Here is a 13,409-nt window from a genome sequence, read left to right as displayed (position 1 = left end):
GATTACTGTTCGCAAATAGTTAAGGATGTGGGCTGTTCTAGTTTTAGGGAAATGCGAAGTTTAGCTCAGGATAGGAAAGAGTGGAGGTACGTGTCCAACCAGTCTTAGGACTGATGACCTTATGATGATGATGAAGGATTTATAAGGTCGTCACTCCTAAGATTGGTTGGACACGGACCTCCACTCTTTCCTATCCTGAGCTAATCTTCGGATTTCCCCAAAACTAGAACAACACAAATCCTTAATTATTTGCGAACAGTAATCTAGTCTAGATCTACCTCTACTTCTCTCAACTCCTGTTTCTGGCTTCAATATATCTCTGACTAGACCTTCATGCCTACGATACCATACCATTCTGTTTTGTCAATACCGCTTCCATTTCACGTAAAGTCTATAAGCACCACCAAAAAATTACGTTCAAGCCCCCAAGTACGAAATCTAGTTACATATGTAACAAAGGGTTTTATTTATACGAGACCAACAACTTACGTTTCGCCTCAATTACGAGACATCTTCAGGGTTACGTTACTAAGTTATAAGATATGAAAGTACAAAGTTGATGATCATCAAGAAAGTTTACTAAGGTGGTGCAATCAAGTAGAAAACGAAGTTAGTGACTTTATGGAACTGATACTTGGGGTCAAATTGGCACCACGTTAGTAGTTGTGTTAAAACATTTGCACATCAATAGTAGAAGATTAATCCAGCTACCTACTTGTCATGAATGTCATTATAATCTTAAAGCTCTACCGTGTTATCTTATTGATTCTTATCTTTATACCATTCTAAATTTTTGCTATCATGTTCATCATAATCATGAGTTGTCAGTCCTAAGACTGGTTGAACACACACCTCCACCTTTTTCCTATTCTGAGCTAATCTTCGCATTTCCCTAAAACTAGAACATCCCACGCCCTTAACTATTTGTGAACAGTAATCGAATGTATAGGGTTGTTCGGAAAGTCATTTCGTTTTTTTTTTTGTGGAAATGAACGACAGTTTTCGTATAATAAACAAATACTTTATTAAATTATATATTGACCGTTCTGGTCCAACACCTTTTGCCATCTTTCTGGTAGTAGCATAATTCCACGCTCATAAAATTTTTGGTCTTTGCTGGCAAAAAACTGATCGAGGAGGTTTTTGACCTCCTCATTTGAGGTGAAGGTTTTACCGTCTAAAAAATTTTGGAGTGACCGGAACAAATAATAATCCGATGGTGCCAGGTCTGGAGAATATGGTGGGTGTAGCATTGTATCCCATTCAAGCTGTAAAAGCTTTTGGCGAGTGACCAAACTTGTGTGAGGTCTCGCGTTGTCTTGGTGAAACACTACACCTTTCCTGTTGATTAGTTCTGACCTTTTCTGTTGAAGTGCATCATTCAGTTTGTCCAGCTGATGACAGTAGACTTCCGAATTAATCGTTGTGTTATCCGGTAAAAGCTAAAAAAAAACGATTCCTTTAAAATCCCACCAAACAGACAGCATCACCTTTTTTTGGTGAATATCGGCTTTGGAAATGGTTTGAGCCGGTTCATCTTTTTTGCTCCATGACCTCTTGCGTTTGACGTTGTTGTATACAACCCATTTTTCGTCCCCAGTGATGATGCGCTTCAAAAACGGATCATTTTCGTGACGTTTGAGAAGCGAATCGCAGACGTCAATGCGGCGACACAGATTTCTCTCTGTGAGAACATGGGGAACCCATACATCGAGCTTCGAGGATAATCCCAGGCCTTTCAAGTGGTCATAAACTGTTGAATTTGATAAATTTAACCTCAATCCGATCTCACGTGTTGTTATTCGCCGGTTCACATCAACTAATGCCTTTATCGCGTCTTTATCAGCTTCAACCGGCCTTCCCGAACGTGGTGCATCTTCGACATCAAAATTGCCGGATCGAAATTTAGCGAACCAGTTCTGGCACTGGCGTACTGTCAACACACCTTCTCCATACACATCAGTCAATTTCTTTCTGGCTTGAACAGCATTTTTACCCTTTCTGTAGTAAAACAGTAAGATATGTCGAAAATGCTGCTTATCGCTCTCCATATTTAAAAGGGCACCAACCAAAAACTACTGCGTAGAATTAATTGGAATTTTTCAGACACAAGCCTTGCTATATGAGCTCTCAAAGCATATAAAAATTATACGGCTTAAATGTGAAGTTGGGTGCAAAAGAATACAATTAAGTCCTCTGTCGGGAAAAAACGAAATGACTTTCCGAACAACCCTATAGATCTACTTCCCCTCTTCTTAACTCCTGTTTCTGCCTCCTCTAACTAGACCTTCATGCCTAAGATCCTCTATCCACGGTATCACCACATTTCGAATTCTTCTAACTTTTTCTTTTCCACCACGCCCAACGTCCATGTTTCGCATCCGTACAGCGCCGCGCTCCAAACATACACCTTTAACAATCTCTTTCGAGTCTAAGTTTCGCCTCTATTGCAAGGTATCTTCAGGGTTACGTTTCTAAGTTATAAGACCTGAAAGTCCAAGGTCTTATAGCTTAGAAACTTAACCCTGAAGGTGTCTTGTAATTGAGGCGAAATGTAGGTTGTTGGTCTCGTATAAATAAAAAAACCTTTGCCCCATATTTAGCTTGATTTCCTACTTAATACAATACAATTTTGGGGAAGAAATGGCAAGTTCAAATTTTAACCCAGTGTCGTTGACACTTATAAAAAAATTAAGTGTGTCACAAGACACACAACCTATGAAAAGCTTCGTATAAATAAACAGCTAAGTAGTACAGTAATCGTCTACCTTCCATTACCTAATTACTACTCATTTTCTTAACCTTCCACTACTGACGTGGTCCCTTCATACCCCACTTAAATTTTAATGTGACTTTACTGAGTACATACCTTTTCTATGAATCCTGCAACCCCATCTACCTTTAAGTTATGTCAGCATTATTTGCTAGTTTACGTTTGGTGCTATTGTTGTATTCTAAAGTTTTCCTGGGGTCCCTGTGGAACCACGTCAGTTTTTGCCAATGAAGATGACCATCAAGAAACTTTACTAAGGTGGTACAAATGAAAGCGAAGTTAGTGACTTTAAAGAACTGGTACTTGGGGTCAAATTGGCACCCCGTCAGTAGTTGTGTTCAAACATTTGCACGTTAGTAGTAGAAGGTTATTCCAGCTACTTGCCATGAACGTCATTACAAACTTGAAACTCTACCATCTTATCTTATTTATTCTTACTTGTAAACCACTCTAAATTTTTGTTATCATCATCATCATAATCGTGAGTTGTCAGCCCCAAGACTGATTGAACACGCACCTCCACCCCTTCCTATTCTGGGCTAATCTTCGCATTTCCCTAACACTAGAACATTCCACGTCTTTAGCTATTTGTGAACAGTAATCTAATCTAGATCTACCTCTCCTCCTTTTAGCTCCAGTTTCTGCTTCTAATACGTCTCTAAGTAGCCCTTCGTGCCTGAGAAGGTGTCCTACCAACCATCTCCTTCTCTTTGTAATACTTTCCCATTTTTAACCTTCTCGATCCACAGTATCCTCATTATTCGCCTGTATCACTACATTTCGAACGCTTGTAACCTTTTGTTTTCCGCCACGCCTACCGTCCACATTTCGCACCCGTACAGGGCCTCAAAATTAGCCTTTTGCGAGCGTAGAAGTGATTTCTTTTTGTTAAAAGCGAGAAGCGCCCTATATATTGATGTAAGGTGTTCTTAAAAGATAAACTGATGTTCCGTTAGTGGGAAGAAGAAAGTTTAATAGGATTCATATATTCGTTTGAGAATGAGATACCCACGTGGATACGCTCACTTTCACATAGTGTAAATATTCCCGAAGCAACTCGTGAATAATTCAGTTGCAATTTTTTATTCGCAGCAAGGGTTTACGGTTTAAATATCCCCCAAACTACACATTTACTACTGTTTTCTTTTATTCATTTCCTTTTTATTATGCCAGTTTCGAAGCTTTTTATTTATTTTGCTTTTTTCGTTGTTTAAAGTCTCACTTTTATTAGCCCCCACTACATATATATATTTATTCAGATTTTTAACGACATCATCTCGATAAACTTAGCGCCATTGCCGTTTATTACATTTGTAATTTCGTCCGTGTATCTTAACTGCTTTCGTTATGCTATCCCGTTAAAAATTCGAATCATAATTTGAATGTGCGCGGAATTCCAGATTAAATTCGTAAATATTTTAATCCCGAACGAAGCAGAACGGGTTATAAAAGCCTCGAAAATAAGATAAATCGTAAAACGATTCGTGTTAAGAATAATAACATTTTTTTTTAATTCATTGCATAAAATGTAATGTAATAGTTACAGACAAAATTATGTTTCCTTCAATGATATTGCACACGAGCTGTATCTACACGTTTGACGCAACTAAAATGTGAACGTAACGATTTCCAAATATGAACTGCTTTCAAACAAATTAACGTTCTAATTGCTGCAAGTAACATTTTCGTGTCATTTCAAATACATGATTTCAGTGTTTGTGTTGTGAAAAATTGAAAAATTTTCCCAGTAAAACTGTTTAAATAGCGAAATCAATAATTCATTTGCATTCTAAAAAGAAAATTAGCAATACAAATCACTAATAATGTTAATTTATTAGGGACTCCTTAGAAATTTTCTTCTAATTATTACTTAAAATTAAGCAAGTGTCACCTCTACCGGCAACGGTTCCTGCAAATTCATAAAATTTTGCACCATGAGTAGAAACTCAAGTAGAAAATATCGGACATAACGACAGGGCCTTACCTCGACCAGTAGTGGGAAACCAAGCTTAGATTTGTTAACACTTGCCCAAAATTCGGTTTATTAACGTTTTGGCAAGTATGGTCATATATACTGGGTTTCTCAATATTGGATCAAACTTCGAGTTCAGACATATAAACGTTTCGCCAAGCTATATCCAAAACAGGACAAGAAGTATGACCGATCTTGAATTAATTTTGTTCAGCAAGTCTTAACACAATATTAACTATCCAATTTTGGGTTGATTGGATAAATACTGCCTGCCCAATTTCGGGCTAATATTGTTCATCAAGTCCTAGGATAATATTGGCTTCCCAATCTTGCTTAATATTGACCACGAAGTCTTGGTTCACCACTGGCTGTTCAGTCATGGACCAATGAAACCTGGCCATGCTTGAGTCGAAATGATAAACCAGGCATTTGTCATGGTTGATTCAATATTGCAAATAATTTAATTGATGTAAAATCAACATCAATCATGAAATATTATACTGAAAATTCAATTTCTGAATTAATGAGGGAAAAATTGTTGGTGTTGTCACACCCCCGCCGGGAATCGAACCCGCACCAATGTTCTGACCACCAAACTACGAGAAGCCAAAAGTTCCGGGTTCGATTCCTGGCGGGGGTATGACAACAGCAACAATTTTTACCTCATTAATTTGAGGTAGCGTGTAGTGGGTAAAAAATTCAGAAATTGAATTTTTAGTATAATATTTCATATTAAACTAAATCACTTCTAAAAAGATGTCTAAATTGTATGCATGTTCAACATCAATCATTTTATACAAAAATATTTACAACCCCATTTTGTTTCTGATCTTTTAGACATTGTATTAGAAAGAAATGGAATCCATTGTTTCTTTAGGTTTGGGTTCATCTAATAAGTGAAGTTTTTCGAATCGTTTTCTAAAAATTTTGGATTATACGCATTTATAAGAACACCACAATATCTTGTAGTTTTCTGTTTTACACAGCTGGCGTATATCAATTCGATATTGTTGATATCAATTTTGAACTTCAAAATTTCATGAACCATGACGTTGAACCCGGAAAAAAATATCGATCCAGTATTTTAGATTACCCATTTCCAAAGAGTTAAGAATTTTTTGGGCTCTCTTCAGTTACAGAATTAGAAGGCATTCATGGAATGCCCATTTTTTCCCTTGTTAAGCTTCTAATAGTTTCAATGGCCAATGTGAGCAACTTTCATTCATCATTTTGTGTAATGTTTGATCAGTGATACCAGCAAAACTTTTAACGGTTTAAATTTAGAAAATATGTTTAGAGAAGTATTTCAAATAAAATACAAAATACCTTTTCTCAAAAAATTATTTAAATGCAAGACAAAAATAGGTATTTTTTATTTTGTATTTTCATTTTAAATGCAAGTATTTTAAATAAATCACATCCCTGTTCATCAGTCAGGATGTAATGTGATCATCGAGTGTGTAATTAAAAATAAACAATCCTACACATTACCATACTCTCTTTTAGATTGCTTGCAAAATAATAAAAATTATGACAATTTAGTAACTCTGGTTCTTTAGTGAGATATTAAAACTGTACTGACGAAAGATGATCGTACCTAATAATAAAGGATTAAAGTTTCTCACGAATAAATATGTATAACATAGTAATTAATTTATGGCCTTATGATTTCTTCATTTTCTATCTCCTGTTCTGACTTATTCGAAGCAAAGTCCTTAATATAATTGCAATTCCATAATTTCGCGCGATTTCTCGTTTTAAACGATTTTACATTTCGATTTGTTTATTTTCCGTTGCAGCGTCGGCTCCAGAGCCGCGACAGTGTCCTTACATGGGAAAATTCTCAATTAACAACGTCCTCGAAGCGACCAGCCAACAGTTACGTCCTTTCAAGCACACTAACGGAAACAATCACCAACAATCACGTCGCCTGCACACTAGAAAACTTCACGGTGACTTAGATCATTACCGTGCTAAAAGAACGAAAGGGGTCGACCAATTTTCCGACTGCGATAACACAGCGTTTACCCTACTTGCAGTGGGTTGCAGTTCACCCGATACAATGGAATTCCATCCACCGTGCTTTTCACCTGATGTCACCTCCTGTAAGTAACGTTAACACATTCTTTTAAAACCGGTGGCGTATAGATGTAGTATCAGCATTTAAAACTATGAGTATAAATTATTTTAAATTATTACCACAATAACCTTCTAATAATAATTAATAAATCATCAAATCTACCTTATTATGTATGGCTAACAAAAGTGAGGGGAGAATCATTATGATGAGTGAAGACGGAAGGCGCGACTGAAAACGTACCCTGCGCGTCGTCCGCTTCACCACCCTATCTCACCTTTTTTCTTATTGTTTCGACTAGCGCCCTATTATCATTGACTGATTGCCCCTAACCTACTGATTTCTCACTAATTACACGATTGTTAAATGATCATCTAATCGAGTGGTCGATGTTAGTATTTAATGTTAGTTACAAACTTAATGATTGTGATTTCGAGATTATTAGCTCTCATCAGCATGCTACAGATACTTTCAACAAATAGCCTGCTTAACTGTTGATCTGTACAAGTAAATTGATTAGCATCAAGCAACGGGCAGTGTATAAATTGCTACCAACTGTATAGTGTTGTATAGTGTTTAATAAGTAGACCGCTTTATATCTAATATCGATAAATCCCACCCCATTTCACCCATTTTCCTTTCAAATCCATCTCGGGTCAATTCCAAGTAACTTTCCATTTCATTAATTATTTCTTACTCGCTATCATTACTTCAGTTATTATTGTTTTCCTCCTTTTTCTGTCTATCCTACCTAGTATATTTCTTATCCCACCTTATCATATTTTTAAAGTCTTACTGAATTTTTCCTGTGTCATAGACAACCAACATCACGCTGTCTTATACTGTTTTGCAGAAGTGTAGTGCCTCAATTAAATTGGTTAATGGTTAATGAAGCACTTCTTCAGTTTTTCGCAAATGTCTGTTTGACGCCAATACATAAAAAAGCATCAAAAAATCATTTCGGTCAGTTTTGTAAAATGTAAACAAAAAACTTTTCTTTCGGTTTTAGTGCAATTAAAACATTAAAGCTCAAAATTAGAGGAAATATTTATTTATAAATACTGAAACCACAGTTATTTTTTGTTTCGGAAATGGCATTTTAACAATATCCATGAATTAGATTAGATGTCAATATCAACATTATCTTAAAGTCTTCAGTCCGAATATTAATGATTTTACACGTACCTCCAGTTCTTCTTAACTTGAGTCAATCTCAATACATTTCTCGAAGATTAGAAAAACTTTAAAACTTTTGGGTGTTTCATTCCCACCAGCAGGTAACGTTGGTGGGCGGGCAGTCCCCCCGACTACGCCGGAAGGTAGGGCGGAAGGCCCTATTCCGCCTTCTTTTAGGAATCGTGAGCATGGGTGGGTGGTGGTTCGGATGAGAAAGATGATTCGGACGAAATAAAGGTAGAAGAGAATGAAAGATTATCTGTGGAATATTACTGCCCCAGCATTTGCCAAAGTGATTTAAGAAAACCATAGAAAAACTTGGACCAAGGTAAACGGACCCGGAATCGAACCGTCGTCCTCCCGAATGTTAAGCAGTGGTCTAAACCTCTAGGTTATCTATTTATTTATGAGCAGTAATTTAATCTAGCTCTCCCTCAGTTCCTCTTGACTCCTATTTCTCTATTTCTGTCTGTAATATGTATCTGACTAGCCCTTTTTGTCTAATATGGTGTCCTATCTCGCCTGTTTCTTATTAGAAGGTAGAATGGAACAGCATCTTTAAAACCAGGAGTAAAAAAGAGCAGTCGGGGACCTAGATCAGACCACAAATACTTAGAGATATGGAATATTGTAGTTACAGGAAATGTGAAGATTGACTCAAAATAAGTAAGATTTTTGTTATAATAGATTGTGGTCTTTAGGAGTATTTACCTGCACTTATAAAACTTAATTGATGATATTAATTAAAAACTTTTGTCTTTATTCAAATAATTGTTTAAATCGACAAACGCTTCCACCGTCATGTTAATTTTATCGATATAATTGTTTAATCCATCCAGAAGTATGAGTAATAATTGATTGAACGTGCTTTCGATTCACAATAATCGATTTTACGATCGACTTATACAATTAACTTTCCTTGTTTTCCCACTTGTGTAATCTGTATTAGTAATTGTATATAACTGCTTTAATTGAATTTATACTTTACTACGGTTTACATTTCAAATTACACAATAGGAACTAAAATCAAAACATTTCTGCAAGAGAAATAAAAACTAGTCACGTTAATGAATATAAAACGTGATTTTACTGGCTTATTTTTTTAGATATATCATAGATTCTTTTTAAATATATCATACTTTTATTGTGACATTTTTTTTTATTGTGTTGAAAATGAAAGAAAATTTTCTGACTAACCGACTAACTCATTGATGCACATTTGATTACACTAATAAATCTATGCAGGTGCCAGTTAGTAACAAATGTACTTATTTAGTTTCAAGTCGGTTGTTTAGAACAATGACATCCTTTTAACAAAACATACTATTGAAAAGGTTGAAACGTGCAAGTCATTGTTTCGAAAAGTGTACTTTTTTTAAACAAATGATAGGTGATAGTGAGATTTCAGAGATTATTTGAAGATTTCCTGTTATTAGCAATTAAAAATATCTGGAAATGCAGTTGTTTGTAAAAAAATTAAATAGAATGATTGAGATTTGTATATTTTGTATACTTTATTGAATTCAAATGTAGCCCTTTTAACTATGAGAAAAGCAATTAAGTTCTCATTAAGTGCTAATTAAGGTCCTAATGAGAAATTAAATGCTCCGTGCATTTTTTTTAAATTTACTGTTCTGCTAACTTAATATTAAGCTTATCCTTTAAACAGTATATGACTAAAACGGCGATTTTCCTTATTGAAACCTGTTTTCGGTCCCTTATATGTCAACGTTGTTGACTTTGTACTTTCTAGTTAAAGGTCTTCTTTTCAATTCTAAGTTTAAATTTCTAATTAAAGCTCCTAGGATTCCCTCTTTGTTAACACCAATATAGCTATATAATAGATATCTAATTACATATCTAATAAATATCCTTAAAAAAACCGCTAGATCCTTACGGAAAATGGTGAAATAAAACTTTGGATTATGGTAATTCTCGACGTGTAGATCAAAAATCTTAATGGGTGTTAAGTTTTAAAAACTCATCTTTTTGAGATATGATCCCTTACAATTGCATTTTTTCGTAAGGACTTTTATCATCATCAGTCCGCCAGTCTTAAGACTGGTTGGACACGCACCTCCACTCTTTCCTATCCTGAGCTAACCTTTGCATTTCCCTAAAACTAGAACATCCCACATCCTTTACTATTTGTGAACAGTAATCTAATCTGGATCTACCTCTACCCCTCTTAACTTCCGTTTCTGTCTCTATTATGTCTCTAACTACCAACCTATCTCGCCTATTTCTTATTGACTTCATAGAGTCGTCTGTTCTCATATTCTTTCTAATACTTCTGCATTTCTAGCCTTCTCTATCCACGGTATCCTCATCATTCGTCTGTAACACCATAATTCGAAAGCTTCTAACCTTTTCTTTTCCGCCGCGTCCATAGTCCATGTTTCGCACCCGTACAGCACCGCGCTCCACATACACCTTTAACAATTTTTTTTAAGGATTTCCAAGGTACAATTATTCCCATTATATGTACTGAATACGTTCAAGTATATATGCATATGTTTATGTGTTATAACTTATCCAAAGTTTAAACAGTTTGATTTCTGTTTTATTTCTATGTATAAATCGCTAAATGTTCCCTTCTTGTTGTACTTCAAGGATTTCGCAGATTCCACACGAAAGCTTAAAAATTACATCGAAAACAAGTAGGAAGATTTCTAATAAGCAAAATTAGACAGTTGTGCGATAAGTATGTGGAACCCGTGACAATTTGTGCTCCTGTTTGTTCACTCGACTGAACAGGAAATTGACTGACTTGACAGTATTATGTATATATACGTATGTACGATACATATTTATATACGTCTGTGTATATAAGAATGTAAGTGTGTACGTATGTACATAAGCGCGTGGACGTTTCACCTGAACTTCCGAAAGTTAAAGGGCGCTGACAAGCCAGAAACTGAATAATTGATGATTCAGCGAAAAACGTCGCAAAATGAACATGAAGTTGTAAACAATTTTTCTGCTTTCCCTCACATTTTTTGACATCACCTTGACTGCCATCATCGTCCCCCTTTTTTAAGCTTATCGAACGACTAAATTTTTAACTCCTCTTGGAAGAGGTCAAACCTCACTTAACGTCTCTACCTGCTACATTATTCTAACGAAAATGAAAAAATGATAGTGTACAATATGTCGGTGTCTGTCACCAAAGAAGTGGTCTCATTAATAAACAATCGCGCCTTAGTTTTTATCAGTTACAAATGTCACCGTATGGTTGATGATGACGTTTGAAAAGGGTATTCTTCTATTTCATAAGCTTAGTTGTTAGCAATATTCAAATTAAATTAATGAATACGTACTTGTTTCAACATGTCGGCGATACCACCGGCCTGTACCGCGTTTTCCAAGATGTCGCCGCTATAAAATTGCATTAAGCGAATAACGCATGTACACAATCGCGACCGCGACCGCATTCGCTATGATAGTGGCGATCAGATCCATCTATTGAATTTAAATTAATTGACCCATACTTATTAATTTGGAAATTCGAAAAAGATTATTAAAGGCGCTGTACGGATGCGAAACACGGACGATGGGCGCGGCGGAAAAGAAAAGGTTAGAAGCGTTCTATATGTGGTGTTACAGGCGAATGATGAGGATACCGTGGATAGAGAAGGAAAAATTATTAGAAAGAATATGAGAACAGAGGACTGTATGGAGTCAATAAGAATTTGGCGAGATAATTTGGTAGGAAACCTTCTCAGACATGAAGGTCTAGTCAGAGACATATGAGCGGCAGAAACGGAAGTTAGGAGGGGTAGAGGTAAACCTAGATTAGATAATTGCTGGCAAATAGTTAAGGATGTGGGAAAATGCGAAGATTAGCTCAGGATAGGAAAGATTGAAGGTGCGTGTCCATCCAGTCATAGGACTGACGACCTTATGATGACGATGGTGATGACCCATACTTGTTGCGATATGTCGGCGATAATAGCGGCCTGTACCGCTACCTACCAAGTTGTCGCGATCGCGATCGCGTGTGTTCGTCGCTTTAGCGTTTAAAACGCTGCAAGTTGAATTTAATCGATGAACGCGTACAATCCTGTTTAGTAAAATGGAAGATTTTAGTAAGAATGTGTGAAGCAAAAAAATATGTTATATGATTTATAACATAACATTTTTTACGCCCAAAAGGTTATGTAACACACAAGCTAATATTTTAACAATTTTTATAGCTTTTTCCACTTTAAATTCCAAGGGTCTAAAAAACTTATGTGACGTTTCCTTCGCTGTCCTATATTGCTTCAAGGAGCAGTAGTTCTTCATCATCCTCCAGCGTGGACTTTTACATTAAAGATATGTTGATTCATTTTGATTAAATAAAAAATAATCTACCGACGATAGAAAAACTTCTTACGTTATTTTGTTCCAATCGATGTGAACATTCTTAAGTTTCCTTTAATTTGAACATATAATTCATGAACAACCTGCAAATTTTTCTAATTTTAACACCATTTAGAGAGTTTTCCGAAGTAACAACTGAAATGAAAAATTATTTCAATTAATTCTGCCCATATACACCACACCTGCTATTCGCATATTCTTGTTGAAATTTAATTTGTTCAACTCGAAGATGTTATTCTATAAACTCCGATATATGCGGCATTTGTTGCATAAACATTGATATAAAAAAGACACGAATAATCTAGCTAACTTTTTATTTTACATTTCCATGAACATGTAATAACGGTATACTTTGTTCACGTATTAGATGTCAACACAAGTCCTACTTTTCATCATGAACCTAACTATTATAAAAATGTTTAGTCGTAACAATAGTACACATGGTTTCAAGGAAATTATTTGTACAATATCAAATGCTTTTATGACGTTTCCGCAATTTTTCTATGCGGATTGAAAAGTGTAACGATTACAACTTTTCATCGCGTCATGTCATCTCAAATACAAACGGAAAATACTTAAATGGTAAATATTACACACGATTATGTACAGGCCAGACGCTGGAAGCTGGCGGAAATTTTAAAATGGCGTGGATGCGCAGTGGCAAAAGTAGGCAGTTTTAGGTATAACGATTACAGTCCCCTTTCTTCAGTATTCCTATCATGGGCGTAGATTAAATATTCAAAAATAGGGATCAGTGAGCAAGTAATAGACATACAAACAAAAGAACTAATTGTTGATGTTGGTGACAATGATAGAGATTCCCATGATGACAGTGAATATCAAAGCCAAAGGTTTATTTTTTCTTTTTGATAAGTTATGTTTCTACATTATTTTCTAGTACGCCACTGTCCTATCTGTTTTAATACTATAATTTACGCCTACTGAAAGCTTATTTGTGTATCGGTTCCAAGTGACTTACCCAAATAGGTCATAAATGGGCAAGTACCTGCGCGACCGCTCGCCAGCTTCCTTCGTCAGACCTGTAC

The 13,409-nt window shown here is 35.7% G+C and overlaps 1 protein-coding gene across 1 annotated transcript in view; it reads left to right on the top strand.

Moving 5' to 3' along the window:
- Nucleotides 1–6,550: 6,550 nt before the first annotated feature.
- Nucleotides 6,551–13,409, top strand: part of LOC108737391 — a 28,236-nt gene continuing 21,377 nt past the window's right edge. The window contains exon 1 of the mRNA XM_025980082.1: nt 6,551–6,850. Coding sequence (XP_025835867.1) covers nt 6,577–6,850 — 274 coding nt within the window. The 5' untranslated portion in view covers nt 6,551–6,576. The remainder of the gene's footprint in view (nt 6,851–13,409) is intronic.

The sequence above is a fragment of the Agrilus planipennis genome, unplaced genomic scaffold (assembly GCF_000699045.2).
Source record: "Agrilus planipennis isolate EAB-ADULT unplaced genomic scaffold, Apla_2.0 scaffold14, whole genome shotgun sequence".
Taxonomy (NCBI): Eukaryota; Metazoa; Arthropoda; class Insecta; order Coleoptera; family Buprestidae; genus Agrilus; species Agrilus planipennis.
This window is presented reverse-complemented; position numbering and strand designations above follow the sequence as displayed.